Raw genomic sequence first — 24,555 nt, forward strand, 5'->3', positions numbered from 1 at the left:
CAAGGGCCACATCTAACTCCCTCTTAAATATAGCCAATGAACTGGCCTCAACTACCTTCTGTGGCAGAGAATTCCACGGCTGCACTTTGCTGGGCTTTAAACTGAGTCAACCTAGTTTTGACTCCTGTATTGTTCTGAATTTAACTAAAAGATGTAGGTGTTGATTCATTTAAAGCTTAAAGTTGTCTGTATTTTGCTAATGCCAATGCAAAGGCATATGTTCCACCTGCTTTGTCTCAGGGCTTGCCAGTGAGAAGTCTGAAGAAGGGTCTTGACCTGAAATGTTTTCCGTTCCTTCTCCAGAAATAAGGCCTGTCCTGCTGAGTTACTCCAGCATTTTTATGCATATCCCTGCAAGTGAGAGTTGTGCCAAAGCCAAAATGATTACAAAATAGTTACAGTTTCTAAACACAGGCTCCTTTTTAATGCTTCTGTCTAGAGGATGTGTTTGATTTATAACATTGATGGCTCACCTCACTATGCATGCTTGGTCCAAAAAAATCTATTTGCATGAGAGAGAAATAAAACCGAAGAAATAGCAACAGGCTGCTCTCATGGGGAAACAAGGTTGGCCCAGATAGTTATTTTAATAATGTGTAGGAAAGAACTGCAGATGCTGGTTTAAGAGGTAGACACAAAATGCTGGAGTAACTCAACGGGACAGGCAGCATCTCTGGAGAGAAGGAATGGGTGACGTTTCGGGTCAAGACCCTTCTTTAGACCAAGTTATTTTAGTAAAATATACAAGCTGGGTTTTATAGACTTTGATATCAGGTCACACAGAATTACTCTGACATTAGCTTGGGTGACATTATGGAGAAAAAATAATTGAATACATAAGCATTCGTAGGGTGAGTCATGGGACAGGTGAAATTGTAAATATCAAAAAGTTACAGAGAACCAAGAGAGAGCATTACAGGTGACAATTTGCATTTATACAGAGCCTATAATGTTACAATGTTTTAAGGAGATGTTAGCAAATAAATTTGATACTAAGCTATGTTAGATATTGGACTATTTGCCCAAAACCTAGTCATCTAGATATATTCTAAGGAGGGTTGTAAAATGGAGTCGGGAGAGATGAAGAAGTTTATGGAATTCCAGAGCTTGTGGTCAAGGTAGCTGAAGGCACAAAAGACTGCAGATGCTGGAATCTAGAGCTGTAAACAGTGCTGCAGGGCCTCAGTGGGTCAGGCAGCATCTGTGGAGGGATTGGACGGATGATGTTTTAGGTCGGGACCCCCCTTCAGATGGATCCGTCTCCGGCATTTTGAGCTGAAGGTACAATATGGAGATGCAGGAAAGATCAACGCACAGTGTTGATCACAAAGCAAACAGAAAGAGAAATATTACAGTGAAATGGCTTGGTATATCTGTTCTGACGCAGTGCAAGGGAACAAGACCTCGTGATGCTTTATTTCTGAGCAAATTAACAGAAGCAATTACCATTTTAAGAACGTGACTGAGAAGGAAATTAGTTACGGTCTGTGTGACAACAAGTGCATTAATTTAATGAGTAATTGCTCGGAACTGTAGGGTCAGAATTAGGGAAACAAAACAGTCTGTGGGCTCAGGCACGTGCTCACATGTATTATTTTCACCAAATCATAAGCAATCGAGCATTCTTCATTGCTCCCTTTTTATTATCCAAAAATAACATATTATGGTTGTGCTGAAAGCAACTTGTGTATTAAGGAGGTGTGATTACTGTTTATATAATAACTTTAATAACTTTATTTATAAAGCACTTTAAACAACCGCAGTTGCCACAAAGTGCTGTACATGAGAACTCATGGACAAAAAGTTATTACAAACCATTAAAAACCGTAAAACGAAGGACTAAAAAACAGTAAAAATTAAAAGACATTAAAAGCACTAAGAACAGGAGCAATGTCTCAGCCAGTGTCGAAAGCCAGAGAATAAAAATGAGTTTTTAGGGAGGATTTGAAGATGGACAGTGAGGGGGCCTGTCTGATGTGCAGCGGCAAGGTGTTCCAGAGTGCCGGAGCAGCAACAGAAAAGGCTCTATCCCCTCTGAGCTTCCGCTTAGACCTTGGTACCTCAAGGAGCAGCTGATCAGCTGACCTGAGGCACCGGGCAGGAGCATATAGGTGGAGCAGCTCAGAGAGGTAAGGCGGGGCGAGCCCATTCAACGATTTGAAAACAAATAAAATAATTTTAAAATGAACTCGAAAGTGCACTGGGAGCCAGTGAAGGGAGGCCAAAATTGGCGTAATGTGCTCCCTCTTTCGAGTTCCGGTTAAAAGGCGAGCGGCAGCATTTTGAACCAGCTGGAGACGAGCCAATGAAGCTCGTGCGACTCCAGAGTAGAGTGCGTTACAGTAATCCAGCCTAGATGTAATAAAGGCATGGATTACTGTTTCAAAATGCTGCCGCTCGAGGATGGGCTTCACCTTTGCCAGCTTCCTTAGGTGAAAGAAGCTGGACTTAACCACCGCGCCTATTTGTTTATCTAGTTTAAAATCACCGTCCATCCTAAAACCCAGGTTTAAAAGTGTTGGCTTTACGGACAATGCCAGTGGACCCAAGTCAACAAAGGGAGGTTCACGGCAGCCATTGGGGCCAAACAAAATCACCTCTGTCTTTTTTCATTAAGTCCCAGAAAGTTTAAGGCCATCCAGGACTTAATGTCCTCAAGACAAGACAGAAGTGATTTTAGAGAATAGTCGTCTTCTTTCCTGAGTGGCATATATAACTGGCTATCATCTGCGTAAAAGTGAAAGGAGATGCCATGCCTTCTTAAAATTGAGCCCAGAGGAAGTAGGTATAGAGAGAAGAGCAGGGGCCCTAAAATTGAGCCCTGTGGAACCCCATATGCCAGGGGAGTGGAGGAGGATTCAAAGCCAGCAAGGCTTACACGCATGGTTCTGTCTGCCAGATAGGACCTGAACCATCCCAGGGCACTGTCACAAATGCCCACTTGGCGCTGTAATCTGGAAATTAAAATTCCATGGTCCACTGTATCGAAGGCGGCAGATAGGTCCAGCAAGACAAGAACCACATAATTATACGTTCTGGTGGAAGTGATTGACATTTTCTAAAAGCATAGATGGTTGGAGTGTCTGGTAAGTTATTACCTCTGTGGGGCACGACATCCTTAGTCTATTAAACAACAGGGTGTTGTCCTTCAAACTAATTTGCTTGTACTGAACCTTTTAACAAGCGGCTCAATTCAAACATTACATGGAACTATGCATTGATTATTGTCTTTGAAATTCACCCTATCTATTCTTGTGATTTTATACACCTTTATAAGATCACCCCTCAGCATCCTGCACTGCAAGGAATGAAGTCCCAGCCTGCCCAGCCTCTCCCTGTAGCCCAGGCCCTCTAGTTGACCATCCATATAGAAGCTCCACTGATGAGGACAGGGAGCCTCCCCGTGGCTCAGCACTTCAACTCCCCCCCCCCATTCCCCATCTGATCTCTCTGTCCTGGGTCTCCTCCATGGCCAGAGCGAGCAACACCGGAAATTGGAGGAACAGCACCTCATATTTTGCTTGGGGAGTCTGCATCCTGCGGGCATGAACATTGAATTCTCCCAATTTTGTTAGCCCTTGCTGTCTCCTCCCCTTCCTCAGCCCTCGGGCTGTCTCCTCCCATCACTCAGCCCTCGGGTTCCACCTCCTTTTTCCTTTCTTCTCCCCGCCACCCCCCCATCAGTCTGAAGAAGGGTTTCGGCCCGAAACGTTGCCTATTTCCTTCGCTCCATAGATGCTGCTGCACCCGCTGAGTTTCTCCAGCATTTTTGTGTACCAGGCAGCATGCTGTTGTGTTCACCCCCTGACTTCTACTGTTGTCCATGTTAATCAGGAGAAGTCGCTGTTGTTTCCTTTGTTCTTTAAGGACACTCTATTAGTGGTGCAAGATCATCTTTCTGCTGATTACCTATATCCAAAACATTTACTCAAAGATCTTGATCAAAAGCTGTCTATCCCCTCCATGTGCATGCCAGCTTTTTTTTTTTAACAAGCATTTCAACAGTGCCTTCAAAATGCAGTTCATAAAAATGTTAATTGCTTGGCTAATGCATTTATATTTTTAGTAATTTTTGTTTATGCAAATGACAGGCAATTTCTGGAGGAAAGGTTATCCAAACCAGCAGGGTGAAGGAGCCTGTTCAGTGTCGTAAACAACCCTTAACGCACAGTCCTAACAGCCCTACCATTTAATTGGATACATTAATTAACACAACTCTCATACTTGTTTGAGCTTTAACTGTTCTCAGATCATGAGCCAAGAAACAAAAGGGTGCATGTAGGAAGGAATTGCAGATTTTGGTTTACACCAAAAATAGACACAAAATACTGGAGTAACTCACCAGGTCAGGCAGCATCCCTGGAGAGAAGGAATGGGTGATGTTACGGGTATCTATTCTACATTTCCCTTGATATTTGTCCCCTTTGATGTCTTGTTTTCACACCTACCCTTCCATATCTCTGTGTTTCTCTCTCGCCTGACTCTCAGTCTGAAGGATCTTGACCCGGAACTTCACCCATTTCTTTTCTCCAGAGATGCTGCCTGAAACTAAAGGGCCTCGGCTGAATCTAGTATTAATTATATTTTTATAAAAATCTTGCCTTTGTGTGGCGCTGTTTGTGAACTCTCAGTCACGGAGCTGTGCAGCATGGAAACGGCCTTCAGCCCACCTTGTCCATGCCGACCAAGTTGGCATATTGGGCCAGTTACATTTTCCTGCATCTGCCCCATATCCTTCCAATCCCTTGCTATCCATAGCTCTGTCCAAATGTCTTTCAAAAATCACAATTGAAAATGCTTCCACAGCTTCCTCTAGCAGCTCATTCCAGATACGGACTACTCACTGAGTAGCCCCTAAGATTTATTTTAAATCTTCCCCCTCTCACCTTAAGCCTTTGCCCTCTAGTTTTCCAATCATCTACTCTGGACATTCACTTTATCCATGCCCCTCAGGATCTTGTACACCTCCATAAAGTCATCCCTCAGCCTCCAATGCTGTAAAGAGAAATATCCCATTCCCTAGTTGGAAGAAATATCCAGCTTGTTCCCATTAATTAAACCCTGGAAACATCCTAGTGAATCTCTTCTGCACCCTTTCCAACTTAATGGTATTCTCGCATCTTCAAGGATGAAAGGAGGTCAAGAAGAAAGAATAAGTGAAGGAAATCGACTTGATTTTAAAGATTTTAAATTAATGGATTCTCCTTGATATTCAAAGAGCTTTCATCTTTGTATTCACTGATTAATGGCATCAAAGCCACTTTTTTGGCATGTTGTGTAATTCATATAAAGTTCATGTGATAGGAGCAGAATTAGGCCATTCAATCATGGCTGATCTATCTCTCCCTAATAATCCCATTCTCCTGCCTTCTCCCCATAACCCCCAGACACCGGTACTAATCAAAGTTACTAAACTGTGATCACCCATGATCTGATGGAGGACAAATGATAAATAGGTGAGTGGATATGCATGATAGAGGAAGGCATATTCCTTCTAAATTATCTGACATGAAGAACGTATTGTAATAACAGTTCAAGAAAGATTGAGATTGTTTCAAAGTTGGACTGGAATCGTGAAATAGCTCTCTAATCTGAAACGCATGCAAATGATTATTGGGGGAATTGATAGGGTGAATGCACAGAGTGGGGGAATCGGGAACCAGGTGGCATAGGTTTATGGTGAGCAAGGAGACATTTAATAGGAACCTGAGGGGAAACCTTTTCTCACAGGGAGTTGTGGTTATATGGAACGAGCTATCAGAAGATGCAGTTGAGGCAGGTACTGCAACAAGATTTAAAAGACATTTTTTTATTTTTTTATTTTTTTTATTCTTTATTTCGAACAGCATAAAAGAATAAAAAGCAAGTGTGAAACAGCATACAAAAAACAAAACAAGAATATTTATAAAGTGTCATAAACAATATCTATAAATTTGGATTGGTAAATGGATAGGAAAGATTTAGAGCGATGTGGGCCAAATGGGACCAGTGTAGATTGGCCATGTTGGTCATCGTGAACAAGTCGGGCTGTAGGGCCTGTTTCCATATTGTATGACTTTAAAAGGAAACATGCATTTTTCGTGACATGAATACTACTTCAAGCATTTTACGGCAAATTAAGGGCTTTTGAAGTTTGTCTCCTAAAGGACCTGCATCAGTCCATTTCTGCTTCGCAAGGTTCCACAAGCAAGGAGTGAGAGGCTGGCAACTGATGAGGGTTGCCTTGTGGACAAGTCACGGGCTTTGTGATTTTCCGCAGTAACTATTTGCAGGTTGTATATTTCTTAAACCAGGATTTAAAATTAAATAAATGTAATTATTTCCACTGTCCCCTCTCATCCATTATCCTATTTCTTCCTCTGCATCTAATGGGCATCAAGTCCCTTTAAGACGTACTGTATATCATTGACACAGTGTAACAAAGCATTCCATGATCCGCCACTAACCCCATTCCCCACTTCTCTGAGTGAGGAAATTTCTCAACACCTTGTTAAACTTTGTCAAGATTTAAAAAAAATCTATATTAAATCTATTTTTTAATCTTAGTATTAGTCAACTCAGACTTTATTTTTGTCTATTCTTTTCTCAAAGAGTTAAAGCCTATTCACTGTGGACTTTGTTTTGGTTGCACTTGCACGATGTTGGTCGAGCAATAGTGATTATTAATTCATTTCATTATTGATTATTGTATGTTTATTTGTGTGTTTTGCTTTCATGGGTTGGTTAAACTGCAACAAGTACAAATGTCATTGTTCCAATACTGCTAGATGTGACAATTAAATACTATTGACCATTTAACCACCTCCAATTTAGCTGACAGAACAGATTACTCGCGCTTCATTGCGTTTCCAAAATCCTGTGATTCAGGAAGGCATTTGTCCAATATAAGATTCAGCTCCTGCACCAAACCTCTTATAGATCCTAAGACTCTTTGCAAACACCAGTGGAATGGCAGAGAATAAAATAGCGTGAATTCAAAACAAATTTTAAAAAGAGAAAGAAAAATCTTAACGAAAATAATCAAAATTTTAATTCCAGAAATGTCTCTTCACTGGATATTTTAAAGGCAGAGATAGATTGATTCTTGATTAGTATGGCTGACGGGTTATGGGGAGAAGGCAGGAGAATGGGGTTAGGAGGGAGAGATAGATTAGCCATGAATGAATGGCGTAGTAGTCTTGATGGACTGAATGGCGGAGTAGTCTTGATGGGCCGAATAGCCTAATTCTGCTCCGAACACATGAACTTATAACGACATGTCCCCTCCTCTACTCCCTCTTCACCTACGACTGCACACCTGTACATGGTACTAACACCATCATCAAGTATGCAGGTGATACAACGGTGATTGGCCTCATCAGCAACAACGATGAGTCGGCCTATAGGGAGGAGGTCCAGCTCCTAGCAGCATGGTGCGCTGACAACAACCTGGCCCTTAACTCCAAGAAGACCAAGGAGCTCATTGTAGACTTCAGGAAGTCTAGGGGCGGCACGCACACCCCCATCCACATCAACGGGACGGAGGTGGAACGTGTTTCCAGCTTCAGGTTCCTGGGGGTCAACATCTCCGATGACCTCTCTTGGACCCACAATACCTCAACTCTGGTCAAGAAGGCTCACCAGCGTCTCTTCTTCCTGAGGAGACTGAAGAAGGTCCATCTGTCTCCTCAGATCCTGGTGAACTTCTACTGCTGCACCATCGAGAGCATCCTTACCAACTGTATCACAGTATGGTATGGCAACTGCTCTGTCTCCGACCGGAAAGCACTGCAGAGGGTGGTGAAAATTGCCCAACGCATCACCGGTTCCTCACTCCCCTCCATTGGAACTTTGGAAGGAGTAGGAGGGGGACCCACAGCCCCATTTATATCAACGGGTCGATAGTTGAAAGGGTCAAGAGCTTCAAATTCCTGGGCGTGCACATCTCTGAAGATCTTTCCTGGTTCGAGAACACTAATGCAATCATCAAAAAAGCACATCAGCGTCTCTACTTCCTGAGAAGATTACGGAGAGTCGGATTGTCAAGGAAGACTCTCTCTAACTTCTACAGGTGCACAGTCGAGAGCATGCTGACCGGTTGCATCGTGGCTTGGTTCGGCAATTTGAGCGCCCTGGAGAGGAAAAGACTACAAAAAGTAGTAAACACTGCCCAGTCCATCATCGGCTCTGACCTTCCTTCCATCGAGGGGATTTATCGCAGTCGCTGCCTCAAAAAGGCTGGCAGTATCATCAAAGACCCACACCATCCTGGCCACACACTCATCTCCCTGCTACCTTCAGGTAGAAGGTACAGGAGCCTGAAGACTGCAACAACCAGGTTCAGGAATAGCTACTTCCCCTCAGCCATCAGGCTATTAAACCTGGCTCGGACAAAACTCTGATTATTAGCAACCACTTTCTGTTATTTGCACTATCAGTTTATTTATTCATGTGTGTATATATTTATATCATGGTATATGGACACATTTATCTGTTTTGTAGTAAATGCCTACTATTTTCTGTGTGCTTAAGCAAAGCAAGAATTTCATTGTCCTATACAGGGACACATGACAATAAACTCACTTGAACTTGAACTTGAACTTGAGTCTGTCCAAAGCGTTGTCTGCGGAGGGCGCTCAGCATCGCCAAGGACTGCTCTCACCCCAACCATGGACTGTTTACCCTCCTACCATCCGGGAGGCGCTACAGGTCTCTCCGTTGCCGGACCAGCAGGTCCAGGAACAGCTTCTTCCCTGCGGCTGTCACACTACTAAACAATGTACCTCGGTGACTGCCAATCACCCCCGGACACTCCTCCCACAGGAAAAACAATATGTCTGTATACAAGTAAATAGATTTATTTATTGAAATCATATTCTATGTCGCTCTTCCAGGGAGATGCTAACTGCATTTCGTTGTCTCTGTACTGTACACTGACAATGACAATTAAAGTTGAATCTGAATCTGAATCTGAATCTGATGTTTAAATTATTTCCTTTCTGGGCCAGAAAAGTTTATTAGCATTGAGTGCAATCATTGACACACCTTTATGGTGCAAAGCACCACCTTTAGTTTCTAGGCCATTGTAATTAATAATTAAGGTGCAAACTTTGCAGCCTGAGCTGACCCCTTTATTATACAGAGTCCAATCACCGATTAATTGATGAAAAATTCCCCCCCCCTTCCCACGGGCCACTGGGCAGTGTACATGTTGGTGAGTGACAGTAAAGAAAACGTTATATCAGCAGTGAAATTTGAGTTGTTGACTTTAATATCTCCCATCATTATTAAATGCGAATTATTTTACATTGTGCAGTAGAAATATCAGGAACCAAGCCCCAAAGTGTTTAGTGTTCAGACAGGAATATACTTGACTGTATGAAATCTCCTTTTAATTTAATTGAAGTATTAACTCAGTCGGAGAGTTTCATTATTTAACACGTATCATGCAAATAATTCCTTTGAGAAAATGTAAGTGTTGCATATCGATGAAATCGCCAGATGGGAGAAACATTTGTGAGCATTATACAATTAAGACCATTCAGTCAAGAAAATCTCTTTAAGCCAGAGTAGGAAGATTCAAAAATCAATGCAATGACATTTAATTAAAATTTCATGTAATTAAATACATGGGAAGAGAAGGCATTGCAGTGTAACAGTGCTGAACTGTGTCTGAGGAGTATTGAATGGGTATGCTTTTCAATCAGAGCACAGAAAGAAGCAATTGAAACTGCAAGCCTCTGCTGGCTCTTTGACTGATTATCTCCATTTGCCTGAATAAATCCTTCCCCACTCACAATTATATTTCAGCAAAATAAGATGCAAGGAGATATTCGCCCAAGTTACTAGACAATCATCTCGGAACTAAGGGCCATCATCCCTTCATCTTCATGAAGTCTGAAGAAGGGTCTCAACCTGAAACGTCACCCATTTCTTCTCTCCAGTGATGTTGCCTGTACCTAGGGTTGCCAACTGTCCCGTATTAGCCGGGACATTCCGTATATTGGCCTCCACAGCTTTCTGTGAGAATGAATTCCACAGATTCACCACCCTCCGACTAAAGAATCTTTAAAGTGTTCAAGAAGGAACTGCAGATGCTGGAAAAATCGAAGGTACACAAAAATGCTGGAGAAACTCAGCGGGTGCAGCAGCATCTATGGAGCAAAGGAAATAGGTAATGTTTCGGGCCGAATCGTTACCTATTTCCTTCGCTCCATAGATGCTGCTGCACCCGCTGAGTTTCTCCAGCATTTTTGTCTACCTAAGAATCATTAAACTCTGCTTTGCGGCGACTGGTTGTGAACCTGGAGTAAGATCTCTTGGAAGGACGTGCCAGGACGCCATTCGAATGCAGGATCTCTCTCTCTCTCTCTCTTGTGACGTCACACTCACCGCCCGCCGACGTCATCGAACCGAACCCTGCGACGTCACGGGCGTGACGCCACGAAGGGAAGTGACGTGTCCTCCGGAGACGCGGAAAGGCCAAGATGGCGCCGGCAGGGCTGAAGGCGGTGGTCGGGGAAAGTAAGTTGCCGTCGTCCGGCCTTTAGTTTACTGACCGCTGCTGCTGTTGTTGTCCGAGCTCTCAGCGCGGCCGGCGGGCGCGGCTTCCTCTGCGGCGGGTGGCGAGGGCGGGCCCCGGGCCTCGGGTTGTGTCGGAGCTCCGGCTGGGCCGGGCCGGGCGTTGTGTGTGTGGGGGAAGGAACTGCAACCGAATATAAGACACAAAGTGCTGGAGTAACTCACTTTGGGACAGGCAGCATTTCTGGAGAGAAGGGATGGGCGGTGTTTTGGGTCGAGACCCTTCTCCAGACTTGTTGACAAGGGGAGTCCCGCCCCTTCAGTCCGTCAGCTCTCTCCGCTCACCTTTGTGTCTATCAGTGATATCACTACATTAATTTAGCCTCACTGAAATGTAACATGGCTTCCCACAACACCTGGAATAAAAGGGAAACAGGCTCTTTACTGTTTTAGTTTAGAGATACAGCATTGAAACATGCCCTGTGGCCCACCCAGTCCAAGCCCTCCAGCAATCACCCTGCATGCTAACGCTATCCTACATGTACTAGGGACAATTCACAATGTTACCAAGTCCAATTAACTTGCAGCCCTGTATGCTTTTGGAGTGTGGGAGGAAACCGGTGCACCAGGAGAAAACCCACACAGGTCGCGGGGGGGGGGGGGGACCGTGCAAACTCCGTACAGATAGCACCCCGCCAGACGGGATAGAACCTTGGTCTCTGGCGCTGTGAGGCAGCAACTCTACCACTGTGTCACCGTGCTGCCCATGTTTGGGCTGATTGATGTAGCAGGTCCCAGGCTTTACATAGCTGTCCCATGGCATGCACTCATTGCTACCGCTCCGCTGCTGCTTATATACGTGTTCAGATGCACCAGACTTGGGGGGGGGGTAACAAAAGTGTCTTTTAATTTAAAAAAGGGGAAGGAGTCGGATGGCCCTGTGGTTGCTCCTGATAAAATCATATAAACCTATCGGCTCTGAACGCAATGTTTCCTGTTTTGTGAAAGTTGTGAAATGCAGTGCCGTTAAATGACACTGCCTTAAAAAAGCACACATACTGTTCTTTGGGAGGGCGGTGTGAATCACAGTGGAAGAAATAGTTACCTTCCCCCAATGAGCGTTATTCCCAATTAGTTAGTGAAATGTTCATATTGGGGTTCTTCAGTGGGGTTCAGTGCAGTTGGAGGCACCTCATATCAGTCACCCCTTTGTTCATCAGCTTTAATTTCCATTTGGACATTTGAGACTAAGATTTCTTAATTAAAATATAACTTGTCTGTCTAAAAATAAACACTGATAAAATTATTTGGGTGCAACCTATGGAAGGGCCGATTGAATTGTTTTGGCTATTACAGTAAAAGTAGAGTTATCCAAAGTTATGAGCATCTTGACTGCGGAGCATTTTGGACAATACAGCTCACCCCCTCCATGACACACTGGTCAACCTGAGGAGTACGAAGGTAGATAAAAATGCTGGAGAAACTCAGCCGATGCGGCAGCATCCATGGAGCAAAGGAAATAGGCAACGTTTCGGGCCGAAACCCTTCTTCAGTCTGAAGAAGTTTTGCTGAGTTTCTCCAGCATTTTTATCTACCTTCGATTTTCCAGCATCTGCAGTTCCTTCTTAAACAACCTGAGGAGTACCTTCAGCAACAGACTGCAGTACATGAACACCACAGGAGATCCTTCTTCCCTGTGGCTATCAAACAGTACATCTCCCCCCCCCCCCCCCCCCCCCTTCTGTTGTGGGGTAAGATTGGCTCCCCTCCCTTCAGACTTCTGAGTATGTGGTTAATGGAAGGTTCAACATATTGTTGAGGTGAAGCATTCTCAAAATTTGGAGGCAGTAGAAGGGACAAGAGATGTGTATGTGAGCTTCAGATGAATTGTCAGTGGCATCTGAAAACTGTATTGTCATGTTACTGGAGGGGGGATTGTTGGAATTGCAGATAGATGAGAAATGGGAAGTACATTCACTGATTGTGTGGGATGATATAGTGTCCAAGTGTGGCCAGGTTTTTCTGGGCAGAATAATGATTACAGAATAATGACAGGTTTCAATGCCTATGGTTCAGTTTGTTATAGTTGGTCTTAAACTCCCAATCTCTTGCGGTCTGGTGCAGTACTGTACCCACACAGTGAAAAGGGTACTGTAGCTGTAAACAATCTGTTCAATCAGGATAGATTGTAACCAGGTATCCATTAATAATCCCCAAAACGTTCTCCCCTTTGCTATGCCTTTGTAGCCTAACTGTCATTATGCTGCCCATATCTCTCCTCTACTTTGCATTTGGCAACATTAAACCGTTTAATTTCTCAGCTGACCTTCCCTAATTTTGCAAAGTTTCTGCACCCATTCAATTGGCGAATGCCGGTTCCTTTCACGGTCTACTTATAACCCAACAAGCTATGCTTAACTAGTTGCATCAAATCCAGGGTAATTGGTATCAATAAAAGTTTCATTTTATTTGCTTGTGTTCTTTCCACCACAGATAATACTAACTCACCAACACTGCACTCATTTGATGTTCCTTCCCATGTGATCTATGACTGGATGTTTCACAATGTCCTTTAACATTTTATGCAAAAACATTGCAAGACACTTATACTGTAAAAAGCTTTGAAGTATCGTTGTCATTTGAGATGAATTGCACTGAGAGCCATTTTGTGGAACCCTTGAAGCACTGAGCCCCAAGGCGAGATAGTGTTACCGCTGACCCCAGATCTCCTGCGACAGTGCCAATTTCCCATCAGTCCATTCTGCATGCAAAACCTTTCCTTGGACAAAGGACTTGCAGTGCAATTGGAGTGCATTGAAATAAGCTTGCCTGTCTTACATAGAAGAATTCCACAATGTGTTGATTGCATCCTGAGTATTCCCAAGAATGAAGGCAAACTGGATCACAGTATTGGTAATTCTCATGTTTCATTAATTGACTGAAGTTGGCACTTGGGGGTGGAGGGGGGGGTTCTCAATTGCTTAGTATATCAATATGGCAAAATACCAATGAAACTAAAGTGTTATAATTTCATGTGGGATAGCTGTATCATTCTACTGAATTCACATGGCCCTGGGCTGTCGCCACAAATCACTCACCTGTCACCATTAATATTTACTCACTCCCTCCCTTAACTTTTCTGGAGCCTTAGACAATCCTATTGAATGCTTTAGCAGTGCGTTGATATCTTGCGTCTGTTTCATTAACATCATTGACATTTCAGTGGCTACATTGATTTCAATTGGAGGGTAGTTGAAGAGACAATCTGTGGTAAATATCCCACAGATATGCTTTGGATAATTATTTTGTTCTAAAACAACTCTGCATAAGTTGTTCCCGATGTTCCTATAATGTTCTCCATGTTGGGGGAGTCCAGAACCAGGAGTCACAGTTTAAGAATAAGGGGTAGGCCATTTAGGACTGAGATGAGGAAAAACATTTTCACACAGAGTGTTGTGAATCTATGGAATTCTCTGCCACAGAAGGCAGTGGAGGCCGATTCACTGGATGTTTTCAAGAGAGAGTTAGATTTAGCTCTTGGGGATAATGGAATCAAGGGATATGGGGAGAAAGCAGGAACGGGGTACTGATTTTGGATGATCAGCCATGATCATATTGAATGGCAGTGCTGGCTGGAAGGGCCGAATGGACTACTCCTGCTCCTATTTCTATGTTTCTATAAGGAAATGGATTTGGCTATCGTGAGTGCTGCCTATATACTCAGTGACTCTGAGTTAGTCATTTTGCAATCTCTCCTTTCCCATAACTCTGCTATTAATAAACTAGGAGTGAACTTAATTTTGTTTTGGTTCATTATTGACGTGGTTATGTTCTGTCTTCACAAAGTACCAAACTGTACACCATTCTTCTCACCTATAGTAGAACTAGGAAACTTATTACAGTTAATTTGTTCCTTTTTCTGAAACAACAGTGAATTCCAATTTGAAATTGGTTTCCCTGCTATTTTAAATGAACACTTAATATAATGGTCTCTTAAATAAACATCTTGCAACGTCACCTAAAATACTTTGAGTTTGTAATGGTTTTGACAGTTCTTATCACATGACTTTAATTTTAAGAGCTTCCTGGAAATACTTTTAAAGCTCACGCCATTAGTGATATCATTAAGATCTTGGTAGCAATTGTGTGAATCTTTCATGAATTGTTGCTGGAAGTGCAAAAAACACTAAGTATGACATTTGTAGTCTTGAGTGTTTGTGCAGAACATTTACATGATAGCATTTTGCAGATGTTTGATGTTTCAGTCGTGGCTGATCTATCTTTCCCTCCTAACCCCATTCTTCTGTCTTCTCCCCATAACCTCTGACACCTGTACTAATCAAGAATCTATTTATCTCTGCCTTAAAAATATCCATTGACTTGTCCCCGACAGCCTTCTGTGGCAATTCATTCCACAGACTCACCAACCTCTGTCTAAAGAAATTAGACATAGAAACATATAGGTGCAGGAGTAGGCCATTTATTCCTTCGAGCCAGCTCTGCCATTCAGCATGATCATCTAAAATCAGTACCCCGTTCCCACTTTTTCCCTATATCCCTTGATTCCGTATATCCCTTGATAGCCCAAAGAGCTAAAAAATTCCTTCATTAAGGAACATGCTTTAATTCTGAGGCTATGTCCTCTGGTCCTAGACCGCTTCAGGAATCAGATAGCAGTGGGGGGAGAAGCTGTTCTTGGATCTGGACATAAGTTTTCAAACTCCTGTATTTTCTCTCAAAAGGTAGGGGAGAAAAGGAAAAATCCAAGGGAACAGGCATCTATAGCAATACTTCTAGCCTTTCTGATACAGTGGAGGCTGAAAATGGACTGGCTGTTGAATCTGTGATGGACTGGGCTGTATTTGGAGGGTGGGTGGGGGGGATTAAACTGGAGGTGAGAAAAGATCAGAACAAATCCAGGGCCCGCAACAGGTGACTTCAGGAAGGGTGGAGCCAGCTGATATAAACCAGCATCTGCAGTTGCTTCGTATACAAGAATAGGTTGTAGGGCTACTGGGGAATAAGGGGTGGGGAGGGAATAGTGCTGGCAGGATTGCTCTGCTGGGAGCTGGTGTGAACATAATAATTGAATAGCAATCTCCATGTATATATGTGAAGTATCTGGAGTTTAAATAAACCGTGAACAAAGAGCTTTCATTTATTTGGCTGGACATTTCAAGTCATGAATTGCAAAAGTGTTTTAAAGTGAAACATGAAGGATAAAGAACAACATTGAAGAATGGTCTACAAGGTCTCGACCCGAAAACGTCACCCATTCCTTCTCTCCAGAGATGCTGCCGGTCCCTCTGAGTTACTCGAACATTTTGTGTCTATCTTCGGTTTAAACCAACATCTGCAGTTCCTTCCCACACATTGAAGAATGTTTGCTGTTGTGAATCTTTTTGTTCCATAGCATGTTTTATAATAAGTAGTTTTGATAAATTGTCAGCAACCTAGAAATATCTGCTATTTATCTTCCATGGGTGCTGTCTGACCTGACTGGTGTTGGTGTTTCCGGCATTTTCTGTTTTTATTTCAGATTTCCAGCATCTGCAGCATTTCTTATTTTTCAGTAGCCCCTATTTTTTGTTGGTTGAATTCAAATTATTTTATGTGAGTAATAGATAGCTGAGGAAGAGGGTGTTGTCAAAATTGTGTGTGTTTGTTTCTGGCAATGTGCATGCTTGGTGAGAACGAACATAGTCTTATGTCTGTGGGTGTGACTATCTTTAATTGGACTATACTGAACTTTACCTTGCACTAAATGTTATTCCTATTATCATGTATCTGTACACTGTAAATGGCTCGATTGTAATCATGTAGTCTTTCTGCTGACTGGTTAGCACGCAACAAAACACTTTTCACTGTACCTCGGGACGTGACAATAAACTAATTGAGCATATTCCAACTTGCTGGAGGTGTCATAAGTCATATGAGCAGAATTAGGCCTTTCGGCCCATCGGGTCTACTCTGCCATTCAATCATGGCTTTCTCTATCAACTCCATTCTCCTGCCTTCTCCCCATAACCGTTGACACTCTTACTAATCAAAAACCTGTCAATCTCCATCTGAAAAATACCCAATGACGGCACCCACAGCCGTCTGTGGCAATTAATTCCACAGATTCACCACCCTCTGACTGAAGAATTAAAATCTTTGTCAACTCTTTACATATTTTGCATTTCTCGGGGTGTTGTCTCTTGAACTGCTGCATTACATAGTATCTTGCCCTTTAAATTGGAGACTTTCTGTTGCTTGTGTGTTTTAGATGCAGCTATTGATTTCCCTGTTTAAATACCCCAGGTTTGCTGGAAACAATCAGAAATCTGCGCTCTGGGCAGTTGTCGTTGCTTCCGCAAAAACAAGAATGTTCAACATTGTGAGCATTCCTGCTGCTCATTAGCCTCTCCCTGTCACGGTAATTTTTAAAGGGTGTATTGTAAACGAAGGAATGTTTAAAGATCTTGATTGTGATAACTGAGCGATGAGGAATGATAAAGATGCACACATTCGGGTTTGGAAATTAGATAGTGGTGACACCTGGTAGGTATTTTAAAATGAAGGCATTGCTCAGTAGGTCAAGAAGCATGGCAGTGGAGGGATGAATGAAGTTTAGTGCAAGTTAGCACAGGTGCTGGGGACTTTTGGTTGTATTTTGGTAAGTCAAATCAGGGCAGGGCTTGTACAGTAATAGAAAATAGTGGGACCCTGGCAATTGTTGTGGGGCAGTGAGATGTGTAGAAAAGGACATATAGCGTTGGAGTAACTCAGCAGGTCAGATAGCATCTCTGGGGAACAAGGATAGGTGTGAGATACTGCTTGACCTGCTGAGATACTCTAGCACTTTGTGTCCTGTGTTGTATGAGTTGGGCTAAGGGGCCTGTTTCCATGCTGTGTGACCAGTCTCTAATAGAAAGCCTTCTCTATCTTTCAGTCTGAAGAAGAGTTCTGACCTGAAACATCTATCACCTATTCCTTTTCTCCAGAGATGCTGCCTGACCCACTGAGTTACTCCAACATTTTGTCTATCTTTTGTCACTAATGTAATTTGATCTCCAATTTGAGTATCTTTTCATAGCTATTTGTGACTGGTTTATACTGCAACTAGCAAAAGCCCTTCATCCTCCTCCATGTGTACAAAACAGATTATAATGTGCACAAGCACAATTTTTGTAAAATAATTGGTTTTACTCTTGCTGATTCTGTTAGTTAAAAAATATTTCCTCTTTTAGGCGAATGCTCAGGGCCTGTATCGCAATTTCTTGAGGGTTATTTGCACATTGAAATTTCTGTATTTAGATCTAATTGAGTAGATTTGTAAGGTTTTATAATGTTAAGAATATAACACAGCCCAAACCCTCCATGATTGTTTTGACATTGCCCGTCTCCTCATTGCAAAAATAGAAATGTGCCCATTACTTCAGTTTTTGGCAACTTAACTGGATCTTTTTTGTTTCTCTCGTAGAAATTTTAACAGGAGTCATCAAGAATTTGAAGAAGGACGGCGAATGGAAGGTTTGTGACTGCAGTTGGAATGGAGAAGGTGTGGGGGCGGATCATTATGGGCTGCTTTTGGCCATTGGGTTTTTTCATTCATTCATTTACACCTCTCCGGTGTAAATATTGTAGAATTTGGAAGTGGCAACAAAAGTCTGATATTGGGTTATGGCGGAGTTTAATGACTGAGTTAACCAAAATTGATCAATTCAATATTGAGCAGAAAAACCTTTAGATTTTGATGTCAATGTAATTTCAGGCCTTTCACTGCATGTACACACCAGTCTCCTCCTTCCTTCTCAGGATGCTTTGGCTACATTTACGACAGGGACGACACAGATGGCACAATGGGCTATGTGTTCGGCTGGCAACCGGAAGGTAGCCGGTTCGAATCCCGCTTGGAGTGCATACTGTCGTTGTGTCCTTGGGCAAGACACTTCACCCACCTTTGCCTGTGTGTGAATGTGTGTGAGTGATTGGTGGTGGTCGGAGGGGCCGTAGGCGCAGATTGGCAGCCACGCTTCCGTCAGTCTGCCCCAGGGCAGCTGTGGCTACAGAAGTAGCTTACCACCACCGAGTGTGACTGAGGAGTGAATGAATAATGCGATGTAAAGCGCCTTGAGTATTAGAAAGGCGCTATATAAATCCCATCCATTATTATTATTATTATTTACACTTTTATTTAAAAAATGTGAAGTTTCAATTTGCGCTTGGTTTTGAATTTGTCTCAACCTTTACTAGGTGCTACTGGTGGATCACCTGAGCATGAGGATCCTGTCTTCCTGCTGCAAGATGTCAGACATAATGGCAGAAGGCATAACCAGTAAGTAGAGCAGAGCTACAATACAACAATTGACCCGACTTCATAACTAAGATGCAGTTCAAGAGCAGGCTGTTGAAGTGCAGTGCATAATCTTGTCAATTGAAAAAGGAACTTTTACAATCATGACTCATTCCACAACTCACTTTGCCTGAACGACATCCCACTGAGAGCGATGGAGGTATTTCCGGCAACAAATTTGTATTTAACTTGGCAAATGCTCATTTTAGATATTAATACATTTTACCTCTAAAATTAACACTGAACATGGAACAGTATCGCACTGGAACAAGCCCTTTGACCCATCATATCCATGTTCAAAATGATGGCAGGTTAATCCGCTCTGCCTGCATGCGATCCAAACCCTCCATTCCCTGTATATTCATGTGCCAATCTAAAAGCCTCTTAAATGCCAACATCGTATCTGTGTCCACCACCATTCCTGGCACGTGTGTGTGTGTCTCCGTATGTGTCTCCGTCTCCATCTCCTCGTCCTCCCCCGCCCGGTCCGCCCCTGTGCCCCTCTCACCTTAAAGCTGTGCCCTCTCGTTTGCCACATTTCCACCCAGTGAGAACATGATTGTGACTGTCTACCATATCTATGCCAAAAAGCAGTTGTATATACTGTTATCAGGTCTCGCTCCGCATCCAACACCAGAAAGAGCAATCTTGAGTTTATTCAGCAGTTACTATTAATCTATAAAACATCATTACAAACTTCCCATTATTTGTTGTTAATTTGATTCCTAGTTTTGCATCTTATGCCAAATTGCCATGGTTATCCCTGCAGAAAACACACTTATTGAACCATTGCTTCTGGCTATAATTTAATAAAGTAAATAGAGTCACAATGTAAAAGTCAAAACAGGCAGTTTACATACTTCAATGTTGCACAACATTTTAAAAAGGAGCAGAATGATGGAAGTATTTATACTGTTCACACCAGTTTTAAATTTAGGATGCTGCAGGAGTGTCAATTTTTTTTCAAAGTTACAATTAATGTTGATATTTTCCCTCAATAAAGTTGGTGCATGATTTCTGCCAGGAAGTGGTGGAGGCAGGTTCGTTGGTATCATTTAAAAATAAATTGGACAGGCATATGGATGAGAAGGGAATAGAGGGTTATGGTATGAGTGCAGGCAGGTGGGACTAAGGGAAAATAATTGTTCGGCACGGACTTGTAGGGCCGAGATGGCCTGTTTCCGTGCTGTAATTGTTATATGGTTATTATATGGTTATAAGCCAATCAGTATTCCTTTATACTGCTGTGAAATATTAACATCACAATTCATTTCTAATCAGCAAACATTTGCTCCCTAGCTATTATGTAATAAAAGACATTAATATGGAAGATAACAATAATATGATAACAATAATAAGATAATAATAATGCTAACAATAATATGGAAGATAGACGCAAAATGCTGGAGTAACTCAGCGGGACAGGCAGCATCTCTGGAGAGAAGAGATGGGTGACACTAGGGGGTCAAGACCCTTCTTCAGACTTCCCTCTTGTACATTTCATCTGCTCCACTAACAATAATATAGAATGTATTTAGCATTGTAGTAGTTTCCTGCACAGAAGTTGGAGCATGTCGTGATTCTTAGAACTCTGTTACTTCATTTGATCCCTTTTTTTATTCCAGTTGTCGAAGATATCAATAAACGGAGGGAACCAATTCCAAGTTTGGAAGCTATTTACTTGATCACGCCATCAGAAAAGGCATGTGCTGAGTGCAGGCTGCAAGTATAAACACTCTGTATTACCACACATACCATTGTGGTTATTTCAGTGTGTTCTGTGTACAATAGAGCTCTGCAATTTATATGCTCTTATATTTGCCTAAGAAAGAACCTCCACTCCCTAGAACAAAAGTCACAGTGCTCTCCTCGAGAGGGCATTCAATAGGTTTCATTTGTACTGTAATTACATAGTTAAATCCAGGAAATTCTGTTTGTATTGGATAGAGAAATCCACTGCATCACATAGCTGCTGATAAGTGCGTACATGCAGTAGTCACTTGAGCTAGTTATTTTTATAGCAGGTAAGTTAGTGCTCAAAGCACTTCACAGGTGTGATTATCAAGCATGTGGAACTCCTAACCAGTCTACGTAGCTGACAAAGTTATAAAGTGTGCCGACTCCTCCCTTGTTCACCATCCCTCTCCCCAGCAGTTCCCCCACGCCGGATCCCCATTGTCCAATTTTTCTCCCCCCTTCACCCCCCCTCCCTCCCCATTGTCCCTTGTTCTTTGCCCTCCCTCACGCGGCCCCTCCACTCCGGGTGGGGCATGCTCTTCCCCCCCCCCCCCCCCCCCCCCCGTATACCTGCATACACACACACGCCCACACATGTACACACAGAAATTCTGTGGTGCAGATGGTTCATTTTGCAACATCCTGGCACATGACACATAGCGGAGAAAAATATTATGAAATATCTGAATTCATTGAGGGCTGAATGAGAGATGAGGTGCTGTTCCACAAACCGACACTGGGTTTCATTGGAACGCTGTGGGAAATCAAAAGTCGACGGGTGTGGGAATGGTTTGGAGAATTAAAGTGGCAAAGTGACAAGTGATTGGGGTTCCTTCTCTGACAAAGAGAGAAGATACATCGCGAGCACCGAATGCTGCTCTGTAGATTGGGTGAGATACAAATGAATTGCTGCTCCATCAGAGGGAATGTTGAAGGTGTTCAGCCTGAAACTTTACCTCTTTCTCTTTCAACATTCACTTCCTCACCTGAGAGTGTCTCCAGCAATTTCCCCTTTTTTCAGATTTTCAGAATCTTTTTTAATTTTTGAAATAAATTTTGATTTCGCTATTTTTTGTTAATTATGTAGATTTATTTTTAAAATGGTATTGCCACAGAGTTCCAGATGAATTGTTTTTGTGTGAAAATCATTTTTGGGGGGGGGGGGGGTAGACAATCGTCAAGTAGAACTATCTGCGACACCCTCATGAATGACCAGATATCCAATTTGAAACTTGATTTTGATTTTTCTTTTGTCTTCTTAGTGTAGTTTAGAGATACAGCGCCCTTCAGCCCACCAAGTCCGCGCCGACCAGCGACCCCCCACACATTATCACTATCCTACACACACTAGGGACAATTTACACTTATACCAAGCCAATTAACCGACAAACCTGTACATCTTTGGTATGTGGGAGGAATTGAAAGATCTCGGAGAAAACCCTCGTGATCACGGGGAGAGCGTACAAACTCCATACAGACAGCTCCCATAGTCGGGAACAAACCCGGGTCTCCAGCGCTGTAAGGCAGCAACTCTACCGTTGCGCAACTGTGCCACTCTTCTGGCGCCTCATTTTTTCCCCCACATTTAAATGCAATTTCTTGTTGTAAATCAGTTTTCAACTTTAGGTTAAGTCTGAAAGACAGGTTGGGCAGGGATTAGCAAATTCGTTTTCCTGCCTGGTCGTTGCTGGATGTGGGGCACTTGAATGCCAAAAGCCATTTATATTATTTGATTTACTAAGCAATATAATCAGCTTAAACATGTTTGTAATGCTAAATTATTCTTGGGGCATTGAGGGTGGTGAATTCTTCTCTACACAAGATGTGAAATAATTATCTGGTGAAAAATAGGCAAGATTAAATATTACAATGGACATTCAAAGTACACCGAGCTGTAAGGTTTGAGAAATGCAATTTCTACTTTCAGCTGAATAACAGATTGCTGTATTTGATCAGTTGGTGCCTTCACTTTATCATTGTTTGGACACTTCAGCTGCATTACATGGAATATTTTCAGCAGTGGATTTATGTGGTCTGCTTACACATTTATCTATCCTGTGAAAGACACAAAATGCTGGAGTAACTCTGTTGGCCAGGCAGTACCCTGGAGAATATGGACAGGATGTGCAACATTTCAGGTCGGGACCTTTTTTCAGACCCAACCCTAAGCATCCCTATCCATGTTCTCCAATGATGCTGCCTGACCTCCTGAGTTACACCAGCATTTACTATCTTTGGATAAACCAGCATGTGCAGTTCCTTATTATTTCATTATATCTATCTTACTACAGCATTGAAACTTTAATACTTGTAGGCTGTGGGCCGAGCATCGAAAATGTGTCTAGAAATAGGATTTTGTGACCCAAGTCACCAAACTACATGAAATTTTCACATATTGTGTAAAACAATTTATATAAATCACCCCTGAAACTCGATATGAAGAATTTATATAAATCACCCCTGAAACTCGATATGAAGAAGACTTGCACATTTTTATTAAATTAGAGAAAAAACGGAAAAATGTCGGGAATTTTTTAGTCCAATCAAAGCACGTTTAACATTGAGTTGTCTGCCAGTTGGCCAATCACGCTCTTTGTTTCAGGCGAGCACACAAAATGGCTGAGGGGGCTTCACAGATGCCTGTTTTACTGGAGATTCCGATTTGTTGTTCTGTGGAATAAATGTCGTGGAAACTAGCAGCAGGTAATTGTATTTAGTGGGAAAAGCATTAAAAAGGCTGAAGAAAGTGCTGCGAAGTGGATTAAAGTGCAAGAAAGCCTTCAAAGTCCCTGCTGATGTGCTGGAACACAAAGAAGGCCACCAGGAACCAACTCTAACTAAAAGGTAAGACTAAAGTCTGAATTTATGAAAATCTATCTGTATGGACTTTAATTTAATTACACCATTTTATAATGTGAATAAATTCATTCATTCATTCATTCCTTATTCATTCATTCATTCACTCACTCACTCATTCACTTACTCATTCATTCATTCATTCATTCATTCATGAAATTGAGGGCCTAAACTATAACACAGTCAATTAAACATTGTCACTAATGCCAGCGTGTTGTCAAGTAATAAGTCTTTAACAAATAATCTCGGAGCTGCCTGCGAAAACTTACCGGGAAAAAGTGCTCCGACCGCGGGGCCTAGGTACTCGCGGTAAAGTGAAGCCGCGGTCTCAATTAATAAGCGGCCGATTCGCGATCGCGGAGCCACGGATCATCTCCGCGGGCGGGGGGGGGAGGGGGGGAGGCTGTACATAGTGCCGTCTGTAGCGGTCGTTTTCAGACCCCGATAACGGGAGAAAAACGGAGGGATATCGATCGCTCTTTACCGCGAGTACCTAGGTCCCGCGGTCGGAGCACTTTTTCCCGGTAAGTTTTCGCAGGCAGCTCCGAGATTAGTTGTTAAAGACTTATTACTCTACTACAAGCTGGCATTAGTGAAAATGTTTAATTGACTGTGTTATAGTTTAGGCCCTCAATTTCATGAATGAATGAGTGAGTGAGTGAGTGAATGAATGAATAAGGAATGAATGAATGAATGAATGAATTTATTCACATTATAAAATGGTGCAATTAAATTAATTAAAGTCCATACAGACAGATTTTCATAAATTCAGACTTTAGTCTTACCTTTCAGTTAGAGTTGATTCTTGGGGGCCTTCTTTGTGTTCCAGCACATCAGCAGGGACTTTGAAGGCTTTCTTGCACTTTAATCCACTTCGCAGCACTTTCTTCAGCCTTTTTAATGCTTTTCCCACTAAATACAATTACCTGCTGCAAGTTTCCACGACATTTATTCCACAGAACAACAAATCGGAATCTCCAGTAAAACAGGCATCTGTGAAGCCCCCACAGCCATTTTGTGTGCTAGCCTGAAACAAAGCGCGTGATTGGCCAACTGGCAGACAACTCAATGTTAAACGTGCTTTGATTGGACTAAAAAATTCCCGACATTTTTCTGGTTTTTCT

General features: G+C 42.5%; 1 protein-coding gene across 2 annotated transcripts in view; it reads left to right on the forward strand.

Moving 5' to 3' along the window:
- Window positions 1–10,424: 10,424 nt before the first annotated feature.
- stxbp2 (syntaxin binding protein 2) overlaps window positions 10,425–24,555 on the forward strand; it is a 36,456-nt gene continuing 22,325 nt past the window's right edge. The window contains exons 1-4 of one of the 2 annotated variants that reach the window (XM_033012192.1): window positions 10,425–10,503; window positions 17,966–18,015; window positions 18,739–18,820; window positions 20,464–20,540. In XM_033012192.1, coding sequence (XP_032868083.1) covers window positions 10,467–10,503; window positions 17,966–18,015; window positions 18,739–18,820; window positions 20,464–20,540 — 246 coding nt within the window. In that variant the 5' untranslated portion in view covers window positions 10,425–10,466. Of the gene's footprint in view, window positions 10,508–17,965; window positions 18,016–18,738; window positions 18,821–20,463; window positions 20,541–24,555 lie in introns of both variants that reach the window. The other variant, XM_033012194.1, reaches the window with a different exon arrangement.

The sequence above is a fragment of the Amblyraja radiata genome, chromosome 35 (assembly GCF_010909765.2).
Source record: "Amblyraja radiata isolate CabotCenter1 chromosome 35, sAmbRad1.1.pri, whole genome shotgun sequence".
Lineage (NCBI taxonomy): Eukaryota > Metazoa > Chordata > Chondrichthyes > Rajiformes > Rajidae > Amblyraja > Amblyraja radiata.